Raw genomic sequence first — 22,076 nt, forward strand, 5'->3', positions numbered from 1 at the left:
TACAGAAGACAGTGCAATAGACTCTTGATCCGTAGATGAATACACCTTGGTTCTCTTGTAGGCTGTAGCTCCACAATGAAGAAGAAGCTAGGCGACCTCAGTCTCTCTGAGCGCCGACTCAACTTGACTCCTCTCGGGGGTAAATCCAACACTCACAGGCGTCGGCGATTATCCGCTCCACAAATCACAGTACCAAAGCAAATATATATTCCAGCCGCATAGGGCTCAGCAGTCGTCGGGTAGGTAATCCAGTGTACATGTCCCTCGGTCCTCGCCTAGATCTCCTCGGATGAAAGCGCCATGTGGTCGGCCCAACCTGGATAAGACTCTAGATAACACGAGGAAGCGTTGGAGATGCTGGTCACTTTAGAACTCTAACCGCACGATGCACCATACACGATAGACTATTATTACTTGATAGAAATACGTCGCACTCGACGGTACAGTGCCAAACTCTGACAAATTCAGTTATTAATTCGCACGAGGTCTCAATGCTATTCTAAGGCCAAACAGGCCATACTTCACCGCACGTCGTATCGTGGGTGAGGCTTCACGTTCTGTTACTAAGTTGGGAAGAAGGGTAAGGGGCTTCTACATTTACTTGCGCCATATTTATATGCACGGTGAACAAATAGTGCCACTCTCATTTCGGTAGCCGTATCCCTGAGCGGAGCCAGGGCTAGTACGGACATGTCTCGTCGGTACCTTTGAACTTGACGCCAGGGGCTGGTCCCCTGGCGCCTGGTCCTTTGTCCAATAAGAGAATGAACTATTATGGGCTATAGTAGGCTAAAGGGATATTCCGTGCATATGTACAAGGAATATACAAGGGATATCAAACGACATACAAATACTATTCAATATATATCCATAAATAAATATATATATTCGGTTTAATCTGATCCTTCGTAACACAGTTAATTATTTGTTGACTTTTTCATCACCTGTTAAAAAATTTGTAGACAGCTTTCGGATACACCCTTCTTTGTGACATCAAACAGTGACAGAATTAGGACTATAGATAAATGCAATTTTATTAACATATAAAATACATGTGCACACATAACATATAGTGTAACCTGGGGGACACTAGGAGCCAGGAGTACCCTGGCCATGTATTGCCAGAGTATGTAGAGGAAGTCTTCACGTTTACTTCACGTTTGTTGCCGTCTGTTTGAATGGAAGCACGTTATACATTAACAGAGCCAAGTTATTCATGCTGCCCCACGCTTTTAAGGTATGAGCAGGCTAAACACCTAAACACGTAATTTTCCATCATTTCCATAATAATTTTTTTTTTACTTGAATTTAAAGTGTACATGGTCCTGTTTGTTGTGTCCAGGTTTCATGGGAAACCCTTTCAGAACCCTACGTATAACTTCAAACACACACGTATGGCTGTCTTAAATACTTCGAAGCTTCGTTCGATGGGCATGGGATTCGAATATGAAAATAAAATCTGAATATATTCAAAAGAATTACAAATGGAGACGAAGGGACATTCATGCACATGTATTGGGACTGCCCACCAGTTAAGACATTCTGGAAAGATGTGACCCATCAATTATCAAAACTCGTATCTTGGAATATACCAGTACACCCCTCTGTATTACTATTGAATGATGTTTTTGAGTTTACAGTAAATCCACAGCTAAAGAGATTGGTTTTATCGGGTATCACAGTAGCTAAAAAAAACTGATCGCATCACGCTGGTTTCAACCGGAAAAAATGTGCCGGAAGGTTTGGTCTCTTACATATCTCGGTGTGATTTATCAAGAAATATCTACAGCAAGAATTCTGGGTCTCAACGAATCCAAAATGTCAATGTGGTTAGAAGTGGTGGAGAGAATAAAAGCTAGCTTAGGTGGTTAGGAGTGAGGGATAATGGAGGTACTATCCAAGGAGGGGTCCGGGAGGGGGGGGGGTTCGAGCTGGAGCATATGTGTGTAGGGTTTTAGAAAATAGGTATTAGGGATATATCCTGTATAAGGCATTTGTATAATTGGTAATTACGTTGGATATACACTATATACGTTAAAATATTATTATAGACTTTTTTTTTGTTTTCTGTTTCTGTACTTGCATGTCATTTTAGCCACCTTGACTGTTAGTTTCATTATGCATTATGTGTTGAGTACTGACTTTTAATAATTTTTGTTTTGCAATAATAAAAAAAAAAAAAAAAAAAAATTGTAATAATAAAAAATGTATTTTTTTGTGTGTGTGCAAAATCAACTCTGCCTCTCTTTGTTAATTACAACAAGCAATGCTGTTTGTTGATGAGGTCGGACTCGGCACTGACAGATTTGTGTTCATTGTGCTGCTTTTATAAAGCCTCAAATGGCGGCTTACAATATTTCATGAAAGTGTTTAGTTTGTCTAAGATTTTAAAAGGTTTAAACTTTACAGCACTGACAAAGTTGAACAAAGTGCTGTACAAGTCCCACAACATTAAAAAAAAAAATCCCCCAAAAATATATACATTTTCTTTTTATGATTTTTTTTTTAATCTCGAAGCTTCGAATTAAAATCGAATCTCGGCCCCGAAGCTTCGAATTCCAAAAAAAAATTCGAAGGTCAGCCCTACACACACGGGCATCAGTCTGAAAACTGGGCTGTTTTATCTTCATTCCTGTGGATTCCTGTGGCAGCAGACAGTGTTACTATTAGTTTTCTTTCTTTCTTTATTTATTAGTTGTCATACAGAAGTACAGAATACTTTTATACAAAATGCTTCTTTCTGTTATGCTGTGTTCAGTATGTACATATGTACAATGTTCAGTGCAGAGTAGAAGTAACTGAGTTACCATACAATATACTAATATACAATATACTATATAGTGCAAAGCAGAAATGGGATGAGGTACAATTTAGGTACAATTTACAGTAAGGTGTAATTAGTTATGGGTTGTAGTGCAAATTCTTTACCAATAAATATAAAGTGTGCTTAGGTGTTCTAAAGTGTGTAAAGTGGGTGCTGCAGTGAGTTGTTGGTTTAAAGTGAGTGTGTGCGTGTGGATGTGTGTGCCGTGAGTGCATTTGATGGTTGTTACATAGTGTTATTGATCGTTGAGCATCCTGATGGCCTGGGGATAGAAGCTTCTTCTGAGTCTTTCTGTGCTTGCCATTTCTCTCTCTCTCTCTCTCTCTCTCTCTCTCGCTCTCTCTCTCTCTCTCTCTCTCTCTCTCCCTCTCTCCCTCTGTGGTGAAGGTGACTCACCCAGGACTGTTGAAGATAAGCGGCCTCCAGCAGGGGGTCTACACCTTCCAGATGACTGTCACTGACACTGCAGGACAGAAGAGCTCTGACAACGTGTCTGTCACGGCGCTGGCACCAGAGAGCCACGCAGAAGGTGACATGCACACACACACACACACACACACACACACACACACACACATGGCCGATCATAAATCCCATTATTCCAGGCTGAAATCTGCTAATCGAAACGTGAACAACAGTGCAGGCCCTTCTTTTGGGATCAGACTCATATGAAACGCCCATAGACAGTAAAATTTAAAAAAAATCCCATTCGCCCTCAATGATACTGCAGTGGAGCGATGGCGCCCCTAAGAGGATCTGGCCGGTATTGCATGTTGCCGAAATCACAGATGCGGGTAGATCTGCAGAGTCGATGGGGGATGTTGATACGGTGATTAATATGGAATAAAACAATAACAACTTGCCACGAGTTAACTCCTGGCTCTGGTCCTCAACGCATGGCACCGAAACCCGAGTTAACTCGTGGCTCTGGTCCTCAACGCATGGCACCGAAACCCGAGTTAACTCGTGGTTGGGCGGCAAAGTGTTAATGGTAATTTTTTAACAAATTCTGAATGATCTGAATTCGATCTGCTTAATATAGCCGTTCTCCATCAATTTAAATATGCCACGATTGGCTCCAATTTCGATCCATCTGATCCGATCATAAGAACATCCCTGGTACACACAGACGCACGCACACAAATGCAGGTACAGTTAACTCAGTGTTTCTGTCAAAGGGAAGTGGAAGGACTCAACATAGCTCGCGCGCTCTCTCTCTCTCTCTCTCTCTCTCTCTCTCTCTCTCTCTCTCTCTCTCTCTCTCTCTCTCTCTCTCTCTCTCTCTCTCTCTCTCTCTCTCTCTCTCTCTCTCTCTCCCTAGTGTGTACAGGTCACTGCTCGCGCTACCAGTTCATGTGTGACGACGGCTGCTGCATCGACATCACCTACGCATGTGATGGGAAACAGCAGTGTCCAGACCGCTCTGACGAAGCCTTCTGCCAGAACTGTGAGTCACGCTGCAGGCAGCACACACACTGAAACACAGCCAGACCAGCACTGTAGAGCTTATATTAACCAGCAGCACCCAGACACACAACCAGAGAAGCACTGTAATGGTAAGTAAATGGTAAATGACCTTTTATCCAAAGCGCTTTACAATTTGTTCCTCACATTTGACCCATTCACTCACACATTCACACACCGACGGCAAAGGCAACCATGCAAGGAGCCAACCTGCTCATCGGGAGCAATTAGGGGTTAAGTGTCTTGCTCAAGGACACTTCGACACGCTGCCCGGGAGGAGCGGGAATCGAACCGGGAACCTACGGATTACCAGACGACTGCTCTACCTCCTGACCCACTGTCGCCCCCACTGTAGAGGTCACACTGACCAGCAACACACAGACTGAAACACAACCAGACCAGCACTGTAGAGGTTATACTGTAGCAAAGTACAAGATTTAATCAGACATCAGAGATTATAGCTGTGTGATAGATTTAATCAGACAGTAGAGAGTATAGCTGTGTAATAGATTTATCAGACATGAGAGATTATAGCTGTGTGATAAATTTATCAGACATGAGAGATTATAGCTGTGTGATAGATTCATCAGACATTAGAGAGTATAGCTGTGTAATAGATTTATCAGACATGAGAGATTATAGATGTGTGATAGATTTATCAGACTGTATGGAATAGGGTCTGAAGTCTAAATCATATTGAGTATAATTGTCATAGACTCCCACTCTAAACTAAGATGCTAACATACTTTAAAAGAAGACCAACATGGTTTGGATGCAGATGAAACGGCCTGGTTGTTTTGAATCTAGTGTAATTTATCTTTTATTTATATTTCTGCTGATGCCTAAATATAATGACTCTGGGGAGCTGCCCTACTTTACCTCTCTATGTTCCAAACATTTATTTCTCCATTTGCTAGGAACATGCATTGAGTTACAGATAACTTTTGATAGTGTACCAGCCAGTAGACAAGTACCAGTAGGCTTTAGACATGAATAAACACTGTGCTGCCCTCTTTTGATACAGTCGTTCAGTTCAGTTCAGTTCAGTTCGGTTCAGTTATTTTTTATTTCGGGGTTTGGACACATAACAATGGTCATTCCATAAATTGCCAATGTTTTACCAGCTGCTATTGCAGCCAGGGAGCGAAATTAACTTTTTGACTCACCGGCCAGTGGCGGGTAGATGGGAAGAATCTACCCGCCAAGCATATTTCTTACCTGCCAACTTTTTTTTGAGTGAGAACTCCGCTAAAGAATTGGATCATGATTTTCGGTTTTCACATGACTATTTGATTGCCCGCCACACAGCGGTCAGACCTCTCAGTGGGAGGCGCCAAACGTAAAAACTGAGCGCAAATGGCGGGTGGCGCTCTCTAGTTTCGGTCCCTGATTGCAGCATTGTCCAATTGTCCGAAAAGGGCTAGGGAGAAGCACTAGGTTTTCGGGCCCTACCCCTGAAGACTTACGTTTCGTTTTTTTCTTTTTTCTTTTTTTTAACATACATAGTAGGAGAGAACGGGGATAGTTGTCACACTTTTTACTCTAGTGTGAATTGCTCATCATCAAAACATCTTTCAATAGTCATTCCTACATTAAATTGAAGCTTAAGATGTTGGCTTGAAATGTGTATCCCTCTCATTTTCCAACATATTGTAACAAAGAGTTCTGTTTTGTTATGGCTTCGCTCAGCACCAGTTGCACTGTACTTCACTTCGTGCACGTGCACTGAATAAAAAATTCCAACATGTACCTTTACATCCCAACATTCGTCTGACCACACCCCCATCCGCTTACCTTCATAAGCAGGTGTGTGGTCACCTACTCGCCTCCTTCTTCACTTTCACCACAAGGAAGTGCCTTCGGTAGATCCCCACTTGACGAGGTTATTAGCTGAAGAAAGTTGAGACGTGTTTACATTGTGCTTATTTTTTTCTTCTCTCATATATTCGATAGAAAAACCTAAGTCATAATGTCTACTCCGGAGAGTCGTGTTCGCAGCGCCACTCTCCACCAGCGGTTCTCCATTTCCGCCTCCGTCGTACGTCCTAGAGCTGGGCTGTTGCCTCTCTCGTGGTTGACAGCCACGCCCGGTAGGCGTCCGATGGGTAGTTTGCCTCTCCAAGGAGCTGGTGCACCGGTGCCGTCGTCTATGCGATGGCCTGGTCCTGGCTCTGGTTCCTCTGTTTCCGGGGAATCGTCCACTGTTGAGCGGCCGGTTCCTTTGGTTCCAGGGGATTTGAGACGCAAACCTTTTGCGTCGGCTCGCTCCCGTCGCAAGATGGTTGCTTGCAGACGCGAACGGCCCGGGTTTGGTGAGTTGCTGGAGCCCAGTGAGGATGCGTCGGTCTCTACATGCCCGATGGAAACAGAGGATTACATGGTAGAGGCGGACGGGTTCTTATTTGAAGGCCCGGTGGAGACAGGTATCCCGCCCGTCCAGGTAACACTGGAGGGGGGTGAGATGTCTCCTTGGGGCGCCTCGTTTGAAGACGTTGGAGAAGAACCTCTGACTCATCGGCGGGATGCCCTACATCGGAGTGTGGCTCCTTGACCAGTGGAAGCCTGCTGTATGTGAGGGATGCGGGCTCGGTGGAGGAAAGTCTGCAGGGGGAACTGCAGGCTTTGTTCCCCGAGCTCATGGCGGTGGCAAACGGCGTGCCGCTGCCGCAGCCACTGCCTGTTCCTGTCCCTGATGATCTCATAGGTCATCTATGGCAGCGTCGTTGTCTACCCATTTTTCCCCTCAATGGGGGCCTATGTTCGTCAGGGCCAGGTGGTTTCCCACATCATAGGCCTCACCCCCGCCTACGTACAAGTTACGCGGGTGGCGGGTTTGGTCAACGGTATGAGGGAGGGCGTGCCGCGGCTTGATAGGCCGATGGCCGCGCTCCTCTGTCCGGAGGTGGTGTGGGAACCGTTACGGAAGCCGGTTCCTCAAGGGAAATCGGCGAGGCGGTTGGCATACTGGAGCGACCAGTCATTTATCTCCGGAACACAATCTCTAGCTGCCGCGTCTAACATCGCGCAGCTGGCAAGATTCATGTCCGGGATATTGACGGGCGGCATAGAGCTGAGTGATGTACAACATGACCAGCTCGCCCAGGCGGCAGGAGCTATCCTGCATCTGACTCAGCCACAGGCCATAGCCGCTGGGAAAGTGCGCGCCCTGGCAACTCTGGTCCAACGCCATCTTTGGTTGGAGCAGGCGCGTGTGCCGGAGAAGAAGAGGCTTCCACTTCTGACGGCACCCCTCTCCGAGGCTGGACTATTCGAGAAGGCCCTGCAGTTGATGACCTCGACGTGCAGAGAGATGCAGGAGGAGAGATCCGTGCTCCAACCTCATTTCCCCCCTCCGGATGTCGCCGGTGGAGTCAGACGGCTGCCACGTCGTCGAGCGTCTTCCGCCGTGGCTGCTGCTGCCACCACCGCCACTGCTGGTCCTTCGAGGAAGAAGGCCAGGAGGAGAGATGGCGCCTACGCTACAGCCGGCCCATCTACGCTACAGCCGGCCCATCTACGCCCGGAGGTGACGGTAGGGACCGTCGAGACCAGCCGCCGATTGCTTACCGTCCCTCCGGTGCTCCCCGGGGTGGCAAATCCCGAGCGGCTCGAGGCGGCAGGCGCTGCTAGACCCAGTGACTTTTTTCCCCTGCGGTCCCCTCTGTTTTCCCTTCCCGGCCTTACCATATGATTTGTTCAGAAATAAAAAGTCCCCTCTAAAGGGGGACTGTATTTTTTGTTAACAAACTGTGTGTTTCTTCACCAAACATATGATGGGGTTGCAAAGTGTGAATCTTCACTAGTATGGGTTGATAGGAGGGTTACATTCATGTTAAGAGCTTAAGCAAGGTCTGCAGCCTTCACTCAGTTGAAAAAGGGTTTTTTCTACCTCGGCCTGAGTCTCCACATAAAGGTAGAGGTTACTTGTATGTTCTGTTGCTTACACAAGTAATGTTGAGCTACAACACTGTTGTGTTGGTTGCAGTAATGCTTGTATGAACACGTACCACGGCTCAGCCGTTCTCGCTCTCTCTATCAGTGTTTTTCTATGTTCAACATGGATACGGGTGTAGGATTCACACACACATGCGATTTGGTTTTGTTGTAAACCCTGTTCACAGTTGTCTGTGGTTAGCATGCATTGTATTAGCTTGCGCTATTCATTAGCATTGCTACTAAAGGTATCGTGTGCTAAAGTTGTTGTTGTGTGCAAGGGAAGGGCTTGTGAGGGGGTACCGAATAAACCCCTCCTTCCCTCTTCTGATTGGTCAGGGGGTTTATTCATCTCTTGTCAGTCCAGTCAGGGCCAAGCCGTTAGGCGACTTGGCAGGGAGGGGGGGGGGGGGGAAAGGGTTTCCCTGACTCTGCTCCTATTAACAGGCGTTGAGTGTTGGGTTTCCCCCCGTCATAGCACACGTCACTACGCACGTTGCTATTGACGATGGCTTCCGTGAGTTAGACCTGTATGTACGGTCTGTTGTTGTCAAAGTGTCGGGATAGAGCGTGGGACTTACGGTTCCACTACGCTCGATATATGTGTAACTTGAGTCGGTTGGTCACATGACTCAAGATTACCATGGCTTTTTCACTCTATGACTCACGTGGGAAGTCTCTCTGGGGAGTTCCGTCTAATCCTCTGTGGTGGGGGTGACTGGATATAAAAATGTGAACAGTTTTTATCCTCAGCTGTGTCAAATGGGATTCATGTCAGTCGGTGCTTCTTTTCTTTTTAATAAAAGAGTGGAGTATAGGAAGCACCACACCCTTCTTGTCATTCTCCCAGGCGCCTTGAGGATTCAATGAAGGGTCTAAATTAGCCTGTTCATTGATGTGGTTGTGTCCCGACGCATGCATGGTGCTAGCTCGGTGTGTTTCTGATAAGAATCATGCGGGTAGCTAGTACGCCTTGGTTGCTTGTTGTTAAAACAGCGTTTTTATAAAGCAACTGGGATGGAGGTTTGTCCTCTTCCGAGAACCTGTTACTGGTTCTCGACGGATTCTCGTTCATATCTGGGGGATGTTAATGGAATAGATCAGAACATAGGTAGAGGGGTCTCACGCCCTTGGGGTGGGCCACCGAGCACGGTTCACACCGGCCCGTCTGGATGGCGCCCTCTTTTCATGTTTTTTGATCGACACGCATATCTGCCCCTTCTCCCGGAGTAGGCATGTCGGCGTGGTTAGGGCACGGGACTGGTTCTGGTCACGCTGGTCCAGGTCAGTTAACCCGTTTGTCCACCGGGGATGCAGATCTGCTGTTCTGGTACCCTGAGGGACTTGGGCTTTTTTCAGGGGGAAAAATGCCGGGTCGGCCCGGGGTGTCACAAGGTTAGGCGTTATGGAGACCCTTGTTGGGTACTCTTTTGTACCTGGCACTATCATAAGGGGCTGGTTCTCTTTTCTTCGCTCCTCTCTCACGCATGGCGGAGAGAGGGCTGTTGGGGTGGTCTTCTGGACCTCCTCTGGTAACCCTGTGTGCTTCCCGAGCCGCCGGGCCCGGTCCGAAGTAAAGTTTCGTTGATACCGTAGACCTGGGATAACCCTTTTTTCTTGAGGGGTTATAGGAACAACCACCGCATATGGTACCAAGAGGGTGGTTGATTCCCTGGTGTGTTGGAGCAGAGTCAACTCCCGGGTTACCCGGTTGAGTGTGCCCCTGCACGTTCATGACGTCTGCCAATCATGTCAGCCTTCTCTGCCTCGACCCCTCTGGGTGGGTTTTTTTTAATGGAGGCTTTGTCATGGTGATCAACAACGCCAGCATATGCCCCTTCCGCCGGGGGGGCTGTTTTCAGCTGACTCCTTTGGCGCCTGTCTCGTCCGCAGTACTCCAGGCTCAGGTTACAGCCTGCTGCCTGGTTTCCCCGGTGCACTGCCTGCTTCCGTTGGTTAACCTTTTTTGAGTGCTTACGGCCATGCTGACTGCCTGTTCTGCAGGGTCAGTGTGCCAGGCGGTGTGCTATTGGGGGGAAAGGGCCTGCTCTTGGTGGGGCCTTATCCGAATACGCTGGCGATGTGGGGTGGTGTCACTAAGTGACCACCTGGTGGGGTCTTGATGCCTGGCGTCATTGACCTCTCCGGGCCCCCTTTTTCCAGGGGATCCAGTCCCTTCAGTGGGTCTGGGTCTTCCTTCGCGCTCCGCTGCTACGGCCTTGCCACGGGGTTGGGTTTGCTCTTAACTCCGTGATTTTGGGGGCAGTAACGAGGTTTGTTCCTTCCGTTCGTTCCCTGGTGGCATGCGGGTTGTGCGTGTGTGTAGTTGTGGGGTCAAGCCACGGTCTGCTCACCCTGTGCGTTGAGTTGCTTGAGTTCCTCTTCGCACGGTCGGATCTGTCTCCCTCCTGTAAGCCTCCAATAGGGGGGGTATCCTCCATTAGGGAGGTCGGGGGGCTCGGTCCTCCCCGGTCTGATGGTTGTGGGGGGCCTCAGCGGGGTACATTTGTTGGGCTATGGCTCCCGCTCAGCTCCTGTTGTGCAACTGGTGCTGAGCGAAGCCATAATGAAACAGAACGTAAGGTTATGTATATAACCAAGTTCTGTGAGTTATGGTGGGCTCAGCACCAGGACGCCACTGCGGCCCTTGATCTCGCCTTATGGTGAAAGTTTGGGAAGGAGGCGAGTAGGTGACCACACACCTGCTTATGAAGGTAAGCGGATGGGGGTGTGGTCAGATGAATGTTGGGATGTAAAGGTACATGGTGGAATTTTTTATTCAGTGCACGTGCACGAAGTGAAGTACAGTGCAACTGGTGCTGAGCGCACCATAACTCACAGAACTTGGTTATATACATAACCTTACGTTAATCACTTATCAAAGACACTCTGACACATTGTGACAACCAACCCCATCATGGGGATGGTTGTCACACACTATGGGGTTGGTTGTCACCATGTGTTTTAATTGGAAAAATCTTAAAAAGAAGACAAGGCAGAACTAAATTTGAAAGTTTAATTGCATTGACAAGTTGACAAATACATAACTTAATGCATCTTAACATGAACATAAACAGGAAACACATCTGTAGGCCATCCTATATAACAAAATAAGAACACAATAAATCGGCCTAACAATAATAGCCTACACAACATGTGACAACCAACCAACCCCAAAGAGAATGTGACGACCAACCCCAACTGGAATGTCTTGATAGCATCAAGGCTAACAGCCATCTAACAACTAGTTAGCTAGCTAACAACAATCTAAACTATAGCTATCCCTTCACACTTTTTAAGGGTAATAATTGTTTCATTATAAACCAATTGTGTAAAAGCCTAGAAGAAAAATACTGAGGAGCGGAATATTTACAAATGGACATGAAAAACACAAAAAGTCCTCTCACCTCAAGATGACAATGTAGGTGAACTCTGACCACAATTCTGAACATTTAAATACCAAAATATGGGAGACAGGACCCTCTGGTGGTGAAATATAATGATTGTGACAACCTACCCGTGTGACAACGTCCCCCGTTCTCCCCTACATACATATAGTACACATTACAGTACACACATATAGTACATATTACAGTACACATTACAGTATAGTATACCTGCAGTATATAATAGTATATATAATAGTATATAGTACATGTATACAACACATATATAATGTGATATGAGATATATAGTACATTATATATACAATATAATATAGTACCATAATATAATAGTATATAGTGTAAATATAGTTTAATATAATATACAAATTAATTATAATATGATTATATAATGTAACGTACAATACATTATCATCATATGTATTTTTTTTGAATATGCAATTAAAGCTCTTCCCCTCTGTACCTAGATTTTTTTAGTCTAGATTTGAATTGATTTATGTTTTCACAATATTTTAGTTCATCCTCTAGCCCAGGGGTGGCCAACCCGTGGCTCGCGAGCCGCATGTAGCTCTTTGCCCGTCAATGTGTGGCTCTTCCATAAAAAAAGAAAAATAATAAAAAATAATAATTTTTTTTTTTAATTTACATATTTTTTTGTATGTCACTCATTCCATAAGGACGTAGAATAAACATTTACAGATTTTTTTTTAAATGGCCCATTTGCATGTTCTTGGTATCTGAATCTAGGGACATCTATGGATCTCAGGGAATGTATTCCCAGTGTCAGAAATAGTGTGTCTGTTACTAGGCTTGAGTAAATTGTAATGAACCAAAGGAGAATATCAATTATATAAAAAAATAAAAATAAAAATTATCTTTGACTGTGAATAACACCATGCTAAAATTGACCAGACCTGAAAAATCTAAGCAAATGAATAAAGGAAAGATGATTAAACAGAAGGTTTTGTAGATACAGTACTGAATTCTGCCATCTTTTTTCAAATGTAAAATTCTCCACCATTGTTCATCATATTGCAACACCGTTTTTTGCTAGACGTTCACAGAAAGGTAGAGAAACTAACTGCGTTCTGTTTTATGGCAATAACGTTCAGGTTTGTGGGAGATAATCCCAAAAAATAAGAGAAATAAAAAAGTTAATCCAGAAGTCAGATGATTGACAGGCCGGGGCTGGCGTGAGCTGGGTAGGGTAGTTTTGTGTGCTCATCCTCCCATTGATTAACGTGCTGGCATCCAAGCGATAAATTGTCATATCCGGCTGGCAACCAATGTGTTAAGAGGTTAACCCTGTGAGGCCCAAATTAAAAAGACATTAGCAACTTCAGAGGCCAGAGGGTGAGACCTATAAACACATGAAGGGTGCCATGACTGAAAAAAAAGGTTGAGAAACGCTGGTATATGGTGTGGCTCTTTGTAGTACCACAGTAATTTTTGTGGCTCTTAGTCTCTGACTGGTTGGCCACCCCTGCTCTAGCCCATTCCACAGGGTGGAGTAAGAGGAGATACACATTATTTTCAGGTTGGTTTTCATCACAGGTTTTTTGAAGTTCAATGGTCCTCTGAGGTTGTATCCCCCCTCTTTATCCAGAAATTTGCTTAATTATTTCTTGCCTTGTACATAACTTGCAGAGTTTTCAAGTTTACCATATCAATGAACTTAAAAATGTGTGATTGTGTGTGTGTGTGTGTGTGTGTGTGTGTGTGTGTGTGTGTGTGTGTGTGTGTGTGTGTGTGTGTGTGTGTGTGTGTGTGTGTGTGTGTGTGTGTGTGTGTGTGTGTCCCGATATCCTGCATTGTTTATTACTATTATTGCTCTTTTTTGTAGGATAGTCAATGTATTTACGGTTGTTTTGTATGTGTTACCCCATACCTCTGTGCAGTAATGCAGGTAAGGCAAGATCATTGCACAGTACATAGTGTGCAATGAGTTGGGATTGAGTACATGTCTCACCTTACTAATAATTGAGATGCTCTTTGCCATCTTAGCCCTCACATAATTTCTATATGGGGTTTCCAGCAGAGTTTATGGTCTAAAATCACTCCTAGGAATTTATTTTATTTATTTATTTTAACAGCTGTGAATGGGATAGTTAAGCCACACAGATCAGACAGTTTGTCTGCTATTGACCTCCAGAAGCGGGCCACTGGTGGGCAATCCCAATACATATGCATATAAGTGCCAGTGGCCTTTTGAGAGCACAAAGTGCACCGAGAGTCGGTTATCAGTCCCATAACAAATAGCTTCCTAGGTGTAAGATAGGTCCTATGAATATAATTAAAATTAATTTGCTGGTGATTGGGGTTGCGGGAAGACAATGCCACATTTGCCCAAACATCATCCCAGTCAAACTCGGGGTCCAACTCCGGGATATCCACACGCCAGATTGTATCCAATGATACATTTTTATACGTGGTTTGAATTAAGAGCATATAAAAGTCTGAGACAAACCCTCTGGAGGTCGTCCTGTCCACTATGAGCCTGAGGAAGGGGTGTGGGTGCAAAGCTTGAGCCCACGGCACGCCATGCGCCCTCAGCGCTGACCTTAGTTGTAGGTAAAGAAAGAAGGACTCGCCGGGAAGATCATAAAATTCTCTTAAGTCCTGAAACGCACAGAGGCCGTTCTTATCATAAATATCCCCCATAGTATGAACTCCCCTCCTTTGCCATTGAGGAATATTAACCGGCTTGTGCCCAACAAGTAATTGCTGGTTATTAAAAATTGGAGAGTCCAGGTGCCATGGGCATTTAACCCCACACGACCTCTGTACATTACGCCACGTTTGGATCACGTGAGTTATGATCGGTCCATACCTCAGCCGGCATTTCGAAATAGAGACAGTGGAGTACACTACATCCTGCAATCTTAGCGGTGAGACCGCCACCGCTTCTAAGGAGCGCCAAGATACCGCATCTACAGGGTCTAGCCAGCACATCAGAGGTCTCAGTGAGAAGGACCAGAAATAAAGCTTAAAATCAGGGATTGCGAGGCCCCCATCTTGTTTCCTACGTTGAGTAGTAGCTCTTTTGATTCTCGGGCGTTTGTTATTCCAGATAAACTTAGATACCATCGATTGTACCTTGCGCCAGTGGTCTATTGGAGGGGGCAGGGGGAGCATTGAGCTAACAAAATTTATTCTAGGCAGAACGTTCATTTTGATTATGGAAGCTCGGGCTTGTAAGGAGTTAGGAAGGGACGACCATCTGTCTAGATCCTGGCGTATTTTATCATAAGTACCCGTGAAGTTATACTTAGTAGTTTGACTCAGCGTGGGGAATATCTCTATACCTAAGTATTTAAAATGTTCCACTATGGGGATATCAGCTGGTAGTCGCACCGCCTTGGCCAGCTCATTAAGAGGTAGGCAGGCTGATTTGTTCCAGTTAATCTTAAAGCCTGACAATTTACCAAAGTCGTCGATTATTCCCAATAATTTTGTGGCCGACCGGGAAGGGTCATCCATAAAAATCAGTAGGTCATCCGCATAGAGAGCAATCTTGTGTGGTGTATTATTGATCATTATGGGGACGATGTCCTCCGATTGCCTAATAAATTGGGCCAACGGTTCGAGGGAAAGCGCAAATAGTCCTGGGCTCAGAGGACAACCCTGTCTAGAAGATCTGGAGACTGGGAAAAGTGTGGAAAATTTTTTGCCTGTCAGTATCATTGCCGACGGCGAGGCATACAGGACTTTGATCATATGAATAAAATTCTTTCCAAGACCCATGACCTCAAGTACCTTCCACAGGTATGACCATTCTAGTCTGTCAAACGCCTTCATGGCATCCAAAGACAGAACTGTGGACGGAGCTGTATTGTCTTTACTGTTATCGACTACATGCAGCAGCCTCCTAAGATTATCTGCAGCCAGGCGCCCCGGGATAAAACCAGTTTGATCGCAGTGTACCAATACCGTCATACATTTCTGCAGGCGGCGGGCCAGCACCTTGGCAAACACTTTTAAATCGGCCCGAGAAGACTCAAGGGCCTATAGCTACCACAATCATTGGGGTCTTTGTCCTTCTTGAGAAGTAAAGAAATCAACGCCATGTTGACATCTCTTGAGAACTCCCCTTGTTCGATAGCGTAATTGATCATATCGAGCATCAATGGACCCAGTTGGTCCCAGAAAGCTAAATACACCTCGGGTGGAATACCATCCCAGCCTGGTGCCTTACCCCTCTGCATTTCAGCAATCGTCTCCCTCAGTTCCAAAAGAGTGATCGTTTCCCCAGTTCCTTGGCCTCTTCCTCAGAAATGTGGGGTATCTCAAGCCCGCCAATGAACGACTCAAATTTAGAGTCGTCGAGATTAACCTCTGAGCTATATAGCTGTGAGTAAAACTCTTTAAAAGTGTCGTTGATCTTTTTCGAATCAGTAGTGACTGTTCCCTGTCGCGTCTTGATCTAAGGGATATCCGAGAATTGATCATTAGAGCGTATTTTCATTGCCAATAGATGGCTAGGCCTGGAACCGTGAAAGTAGTAATTTTGCCTTGTCAGACTGTTGTTTAAGTATGGAGTTTATTTCTTTCTTGACTATCTTACGTTGTGTGTTCAGTCGTTCACTATAGTTAGTTTGCAAGGATGCGTATAGTTCCGCATATAATGATTCCAGTCCTTCTAGCTTTTTTGACCGGGATTTACGCAAATTGGAGGCGAAAAGTGTGACATGACCCCTGATAAATCCTTTCAATGCGTTCCACAGGACCCTAGGGTCTTCAACCGTGCCAACGTTGATCTGCAAGAATTCAGCTAGTTTACTCCTGAATTCAGAACAGAAATCATCGTTCTTTTAAAAAGGTTGAGTTAAAACGCCACCTGGGAGCTCTCGTGGTGAGCCTACCAAAGGTTGCCGTAAGGAAAATCCCCTTGTGGTCCGAGAGAGCCAGGGGAACCAATGAGACGTCGAAACTATCAAACATATTAGGGGACGCGAATGCATAGTCTATTCGAGAGAAGGTTTTGTGTCTGGCTGACAGGTGAGAGTAATCCTTGAGGGTGGGATTGGATATGCGCCATAGGTCTGCGAGCCCCGTGTCCTGGGCCCACATCCTGAGGGCCTTAGAGGACCGTTTTTGGTCGCCTGTTTCAGAGGACCCGGACCTATCCATCTCCGCATCCCAGCACGCATTAAAATCGCCACCCACAATGAGAGCGTATCCAGTAAGTTCCAACATATTCTTCGTGATTGTATTATAGAACGCTGAATCAAATGTGTTAGGGGCATACAATGCTATTATTGCCATCTTCCTATGAGAGAACTCAACTTTTGCTATAGTAATCCTTCCCTCCGTGTCCGACCACACGCCCAGGACTTTGATATCAAGGTTACGTCTTGTAACTATGACGACTCCTTTCGTCTTATCATCGGCTGAGGATGAGGAGATAACGTGATATTGTCGATTTGCCAGCCTTGACACATCACCCACCAATAAATGCGTCTCACTAAGGAGAGCAATGTCAATATTTCTTCTCTTCAATAACCAAAGGACACTGGCACGCTTGTGTGGGGCGTTAAGACCCCCAGCGTTCCAAATTAAAATATTCAATTTAGCCATGGTCAAATTTGTCTAAATGCGTAGAGAACATACCAGTGCAGCCAGGCTGAGGCTCGAGGCGCTGATCCAGGCGGGCCCAGACGGTCAATCCCAGGAGTTCAGAGGAGGAACAATCACACACATATAAGACAACAGTACATAAAACACAGAACAATACCACCCCAGTTACAACCCCCCCTCCTTCTACTCTAAACCCTAACCCACCCGTCCTAGCATTAACCCTCCTATACCCACTCTCCAATCCCCTCACTCTGCCCCATCCACTAAGGATGGTCATCTTCCTATCAATACCCACTGGAGTCATGGATCCAATAAGACACTCTCCACATCGACCCCCCTCTAGATAACCCCCTGATTAACCCCCACTAGTCCACTAAACACAAATAAAAATTTAAATTAAATTCAATAAAGATATCGGTCGAAAACCACAGTGAGCCTAGGCCCTAACATGAGACAACTATAATGGAAAAATTAGCCATTACTATATAATAGCTCAACATCAGCCCTGTAACCATCTACTACCGAGTCTGCGTATTAATGTCGCAACGTTATAGCATAAATGGATAAAGGAAAATTCCAAACAAAATTAAATTAAAGCATACCAGCAGATAGACTAAGGCAGGATCGGGTCACAGTTAGATTGCGCAAATAGATGTCATTTAAACAGCGACAATGAGAAGAAAAGGAAAAAGGGGTTATGGACTAAGTGCAAGCATGTAACAGCCCCTCTGGTCAGGCACAACGGCTGGAAAGACATAACCTATGTAAGAATAGAATTAAACACCTTCATTAACCCGGGGATAATAATAAGCTATACCTGACACAACCTGTTATCACAAATTGCATATATATACTCAACCGACCTTATACTACTGGAGCCCAAGGCTCAAAACCAGGCATGCGTTCTTCATGGGACGGAGTTGCACTACGTGCAAGCCCAGATAAGTACTCGCTATTTGCATATCAATAGCGCCGGTCGTCAGGTGTGTTAAATACGTTCTCAGATACATTCACACCTAACTTGTTGTGAATTACATTCCATTCGTGTTACATTCCATTCGTAGAGGCAATTAGGCACTGTCTGTAGTCTGTGCTCAAGCGATGGGACATTAAATGCGCATTCGCGGGAGAGCGCGTGCACGTGGCGCCATTATGTGCGTGCAATCCCAGTTGATTTCAATAACGCACCACTGCTCAAAACAGCCTGGAAATAAAAATTAAAGCATACAAGAGGTAAGATAAGGACCCGATCACCGTTGAATTGTGCATACGCAAACATTATCGGTTCTCGAATGTCTCGATGCGGGCGATAGCCGTAGCCTGCTAGTTAGTTCGATGCTAGCGCGCAAGCTAGTGATGAAACCAGCCCGTACGCCCGCATCTGAAATGAGCATTGTCCAGCTAACTCGCTAGCTATCATAAAGGCGACGCACACGTACGACCATGAGGTCAGCATTTAGCAAGTCACCGAAGTCATTAGGCATGACAACCAGCAATTGTAAGTAGTCCGCCCTGTCAATGCATCTAGGTCCAACACATCAAGTCACTCACCCGACATAGCTATCAAGCCACCGTCACGGCTAACCCCCCTAGATATTCCTCCGCCCTGGCCAACGTCCAAAATGAGCGACGGTCATCGCCCTTGCACAGCACAGACAATCTTGCGGGGGCAAATAGTGTAGGCCTCATGCCCAGTTCCCATAGCCTGGCCATGACCACTTTGTATTTGCTTCTCTCCGCTTGAACCTCCGGTGTGAAGTCCTCGAAAATGGCCACTTTGTGATTGCCGATAGCGAGTTCCCCCCTCCTGGCACGGGCCGACCGCATGATGAGCTCTCTCTGTTGTAGCCTGTTTAGCTTTACAATGATAGGCCTCAGCCCCCTGCTCACACCAGGACTGGCCTTGCCCGCTCTGTAGGCCGTTTCACACACAGGAGGGTCGGAGAGGACTTCCTTCCCCAGTATCTTCTGCAGTAGCTCCGGCATGCTCTCCGAGAGACGTCCTCCTCCCTCACTGCCCTCCGGTACACCGACAATCCTGATGTTGTATCGTCTCTCCCGGGACTGCATCTCCATAATCACCGACTGTAGTTGGGAAACGTCAGCCTGCCTAGCCTGCAGGGAGCTCTCAAGACCCGCCACCTTCTCGCTCTGTCGAGAGGCCTCTGTCGTTAGCGAGGCTAGCTCGATAGCATTTGCAGCGGTGTTAGCGTGCAACGATTCTATCTCTTCTCTCATCGGGGCGACCGCCAGCCTGATTTCCTCCGATATTACCCGATGAAAGGTATCAAACAGCTCCGCCTGCGCTTTCTTTTGTGCCTCAGCGAAGCGTTCCTCAAAGTCCGCATGGAGTTTGGTCACGACCGAGAGAATTTCACTCATTTCTGGCGACAGCGTGGACGGGCCGATGTCATTTTGCCGGCTGGGGTACTCGAGGCTCTGGTACTCATTGTCATCGTGAAAATTGAAAAAAGGTCGACGAAAGTAGTAGATACTCGACCACTCAACAAAAGGACCAATAAAAAATAAAAATAAAATAAAGACTAGTGGGGTGACAAGTGTATTTCGCACAATAATAGGGAGCTCCCGTGAAAACGTGACATACTCCATGAACGCCTGGCTCCGCCCCCTGTTTTATTTAGATTTAAAGATAATTTATTTATATCAAACCAGAGTTTGTATTTATTCATTTCTATTGTCACCATTTACTCTTAAAAACATGAGCTACTATTGGTTTGGATAGAAATGCATATGATTGGTTCCAAGATTATCTGTCAGGGAGTGGTCAGTATGTAAAGTTGGGTTATGCCCAATCTGAATTTGTATCAATAACTAAAGGTGTGCTACAGGGTTCAATTCTAGGTCTTGTCCTCTTCACTATTTATATGAATGACATTGTGTCTTTGCTGAATGGTTGTCTGCATACCATCTGTATGCAGATTATACTGTTGTGTATTGTATTGCTGACTCTGTATAACTGGCCATTAAAAACTTACAATCTTCCTTTATTACCCTCTAGGAAACTGTTAATAACTTAAATTGGTTCTTAATGCCAGTACAACTGCATTTATGCTGTTTTCTATGATGGTGTACACATATTTACCTACACATTATCAAGTGGTTCTAGCATTGAGAGAGTCACTGAATATGGTGTGTGGTTCGAAGAGAAGTTTACATTTAAATTCCATGTGGACAACCTTGCCTCCAAGTTGTGACAGAAAATTGGCTTCCTATACAGAAACAGAACCAACTTTCCTTTGATTAGTAGGAAGAGAGTTGTCGAAGCAGTTTTTTATGGTGATTTATTTATAGGCATGCTACGGCCTCAACTCTTAGATCCCTGGACTCTCTCTTTCACTCTGCCCTCAGATTCATCACTAATGAAAGATACGACACTCATCACTGTGTCCTTTATGAGAAGGTTGGTTGGTCCTCGCTGATGGAGAGGTGCAACAAACACTGGTATTTGTTCATTTTTAAGGCCCTTATTGGTTAGCTTATACTACATCATTATTGGAATGGAATTTTGGAACCTATGGAACCCATTCTAGTGACTGGCTGGTCCTTAAGGTCCTCAGAGTTTGCTCGGAACAGGGTAAATCTGCAGCTACCCCATAGCTAACGGAATGAACTCCAACTTATTTTGGTATGTACACTCGACGTGACTGTAAATGAAGGAAACCTCAGTTGGTTTTTGAGTTTAAATAAAGGTTTGAAATTAATTGAAAAATGTATGTAAGGTTGTGGCTGTGTAGCTTGTGTGTGTGTGTGTGTGTGTGTGTGTGTGTGTGTGTGTGTGTGTGTGTGTGTGTGTGTGTGTGTGTGTGTGTGTGTGTGTGTGTGTGTGTGTGTGTGTGTGTGTGTGTGTGTGTGTGTGTGTGTGTGTGTGTGTGTGTGTGTGTGTGTGTGTGTGTGTGTGTGTCTGTGCGTCTGTATCTGTACAGGCTTTCTTAACCCCTGATTTATTCATGTGACCCAGATCTGATTTGATTGCAACGTAAACATGGGAGGGGGGCATCAAATACAGCCTGGGTTGCAAAGGGTTAAGCCCTAGGAGGTGTGTCCACAGCTAATGGCTCCCCTTGTTTGTAATGGTTAAGAGGTCTTTTTGAGAGGAGCTCATAATACAGGGGACTGAGCATTATTTTCACACATGATGTGGGTGGAAATGCATGTCATAATTGGCAGCATTCGAATAGCTTTCCTATGGTTTCCATGTTATGTTTAAAAAGGTGGACTTCCACCCTTATATGCCCAGGATGATCTGTTTATCTGTTTTGTCTATAGTTGATAGCAACAGGAAGTCAGCGAGCCATCCTGAAGGGGTGACCAGCCCTCGCAGGCCTGTGACCCAGACAGAACAAGCTGACGACCGTTCCATGGTCCAGGCTGGGCCCAGGAAGACCACAGAGAGTCTCTCACTACCACAGACACTCCCTGAACTCCAGGACCGGACCAAGGCAGCACCTCCTCCACCTGTACACCCACAAAGTCCCATTCAACAGGATAGCACAGCCAGCCAAGGTACTGCTGTCTATGGCCAAATAATTATAACCAGTGAGCACTTTGTTACTGCAGCAAGTAGATGTTGATTTTGACACACAACAAATTGTCCAGATGAAACATCAAGAAAAGCAGATGTGAGAAGGATATGTGTGTGTGGATATATCTTCTGAGATAATGTTTTTGCCCCAGAACAACTTCTGGAGTCAGTCAGACTGTCAAGCTAGCTAGCCCAACGTTAACGTAATCAGGTAGGCTAACGGCTATCTGAAATTCATTATTAATGAAGCTAACGTCACTTTTACAGATAGTGGCTAATATTATTTAGGCTAACATTATGTTATAGTTGTAATGTACAGCCGCATCTCTCT

The 22,076-nt window shown here is 45.5% G+C and overlaps 1 protein-coding gene across 1 annotated transcript in view; it reads left to right on the forward strand.

Moving 5' to 3' along the window:
* The window catches only part of lrp11 (low density lipoprotein receptor-related protein 11), a 47,811-nt gene that overhangs the window by 19,244 nt on the left and 6,491 nt on the right, over positions 1–22,076 (forward strand). The window contains exons 3-5 of the mRNA XM_084313983.1: positions 3,212–3,353; positions 4,146–4,271; positions 21,490–21,726. Of these exons, the coding sequence (XP_084170109.1) occupies positions 3,212–3,353; positions 4,146–4,271; positions 21,490–21,726 (505 nt within the window). The remainder of the gene's footprint in view (positions 1–3,211; positions 3,354–4,145; positions 4,272–21,489; positions 21,727–22,076) is intronic.

Source organism: Notolepis coatsorum (assembly GCF_963971535.1).
Source record: "Notolepis coatsorum genome assembly, chromosome: 5".
Taxonomy (NCBI): Eukaryota; Metazoa; Chordata; class Actinopteri; order Aulopiformes; family Paralepididae; genus Notolepis; species Notolepis coatsorum.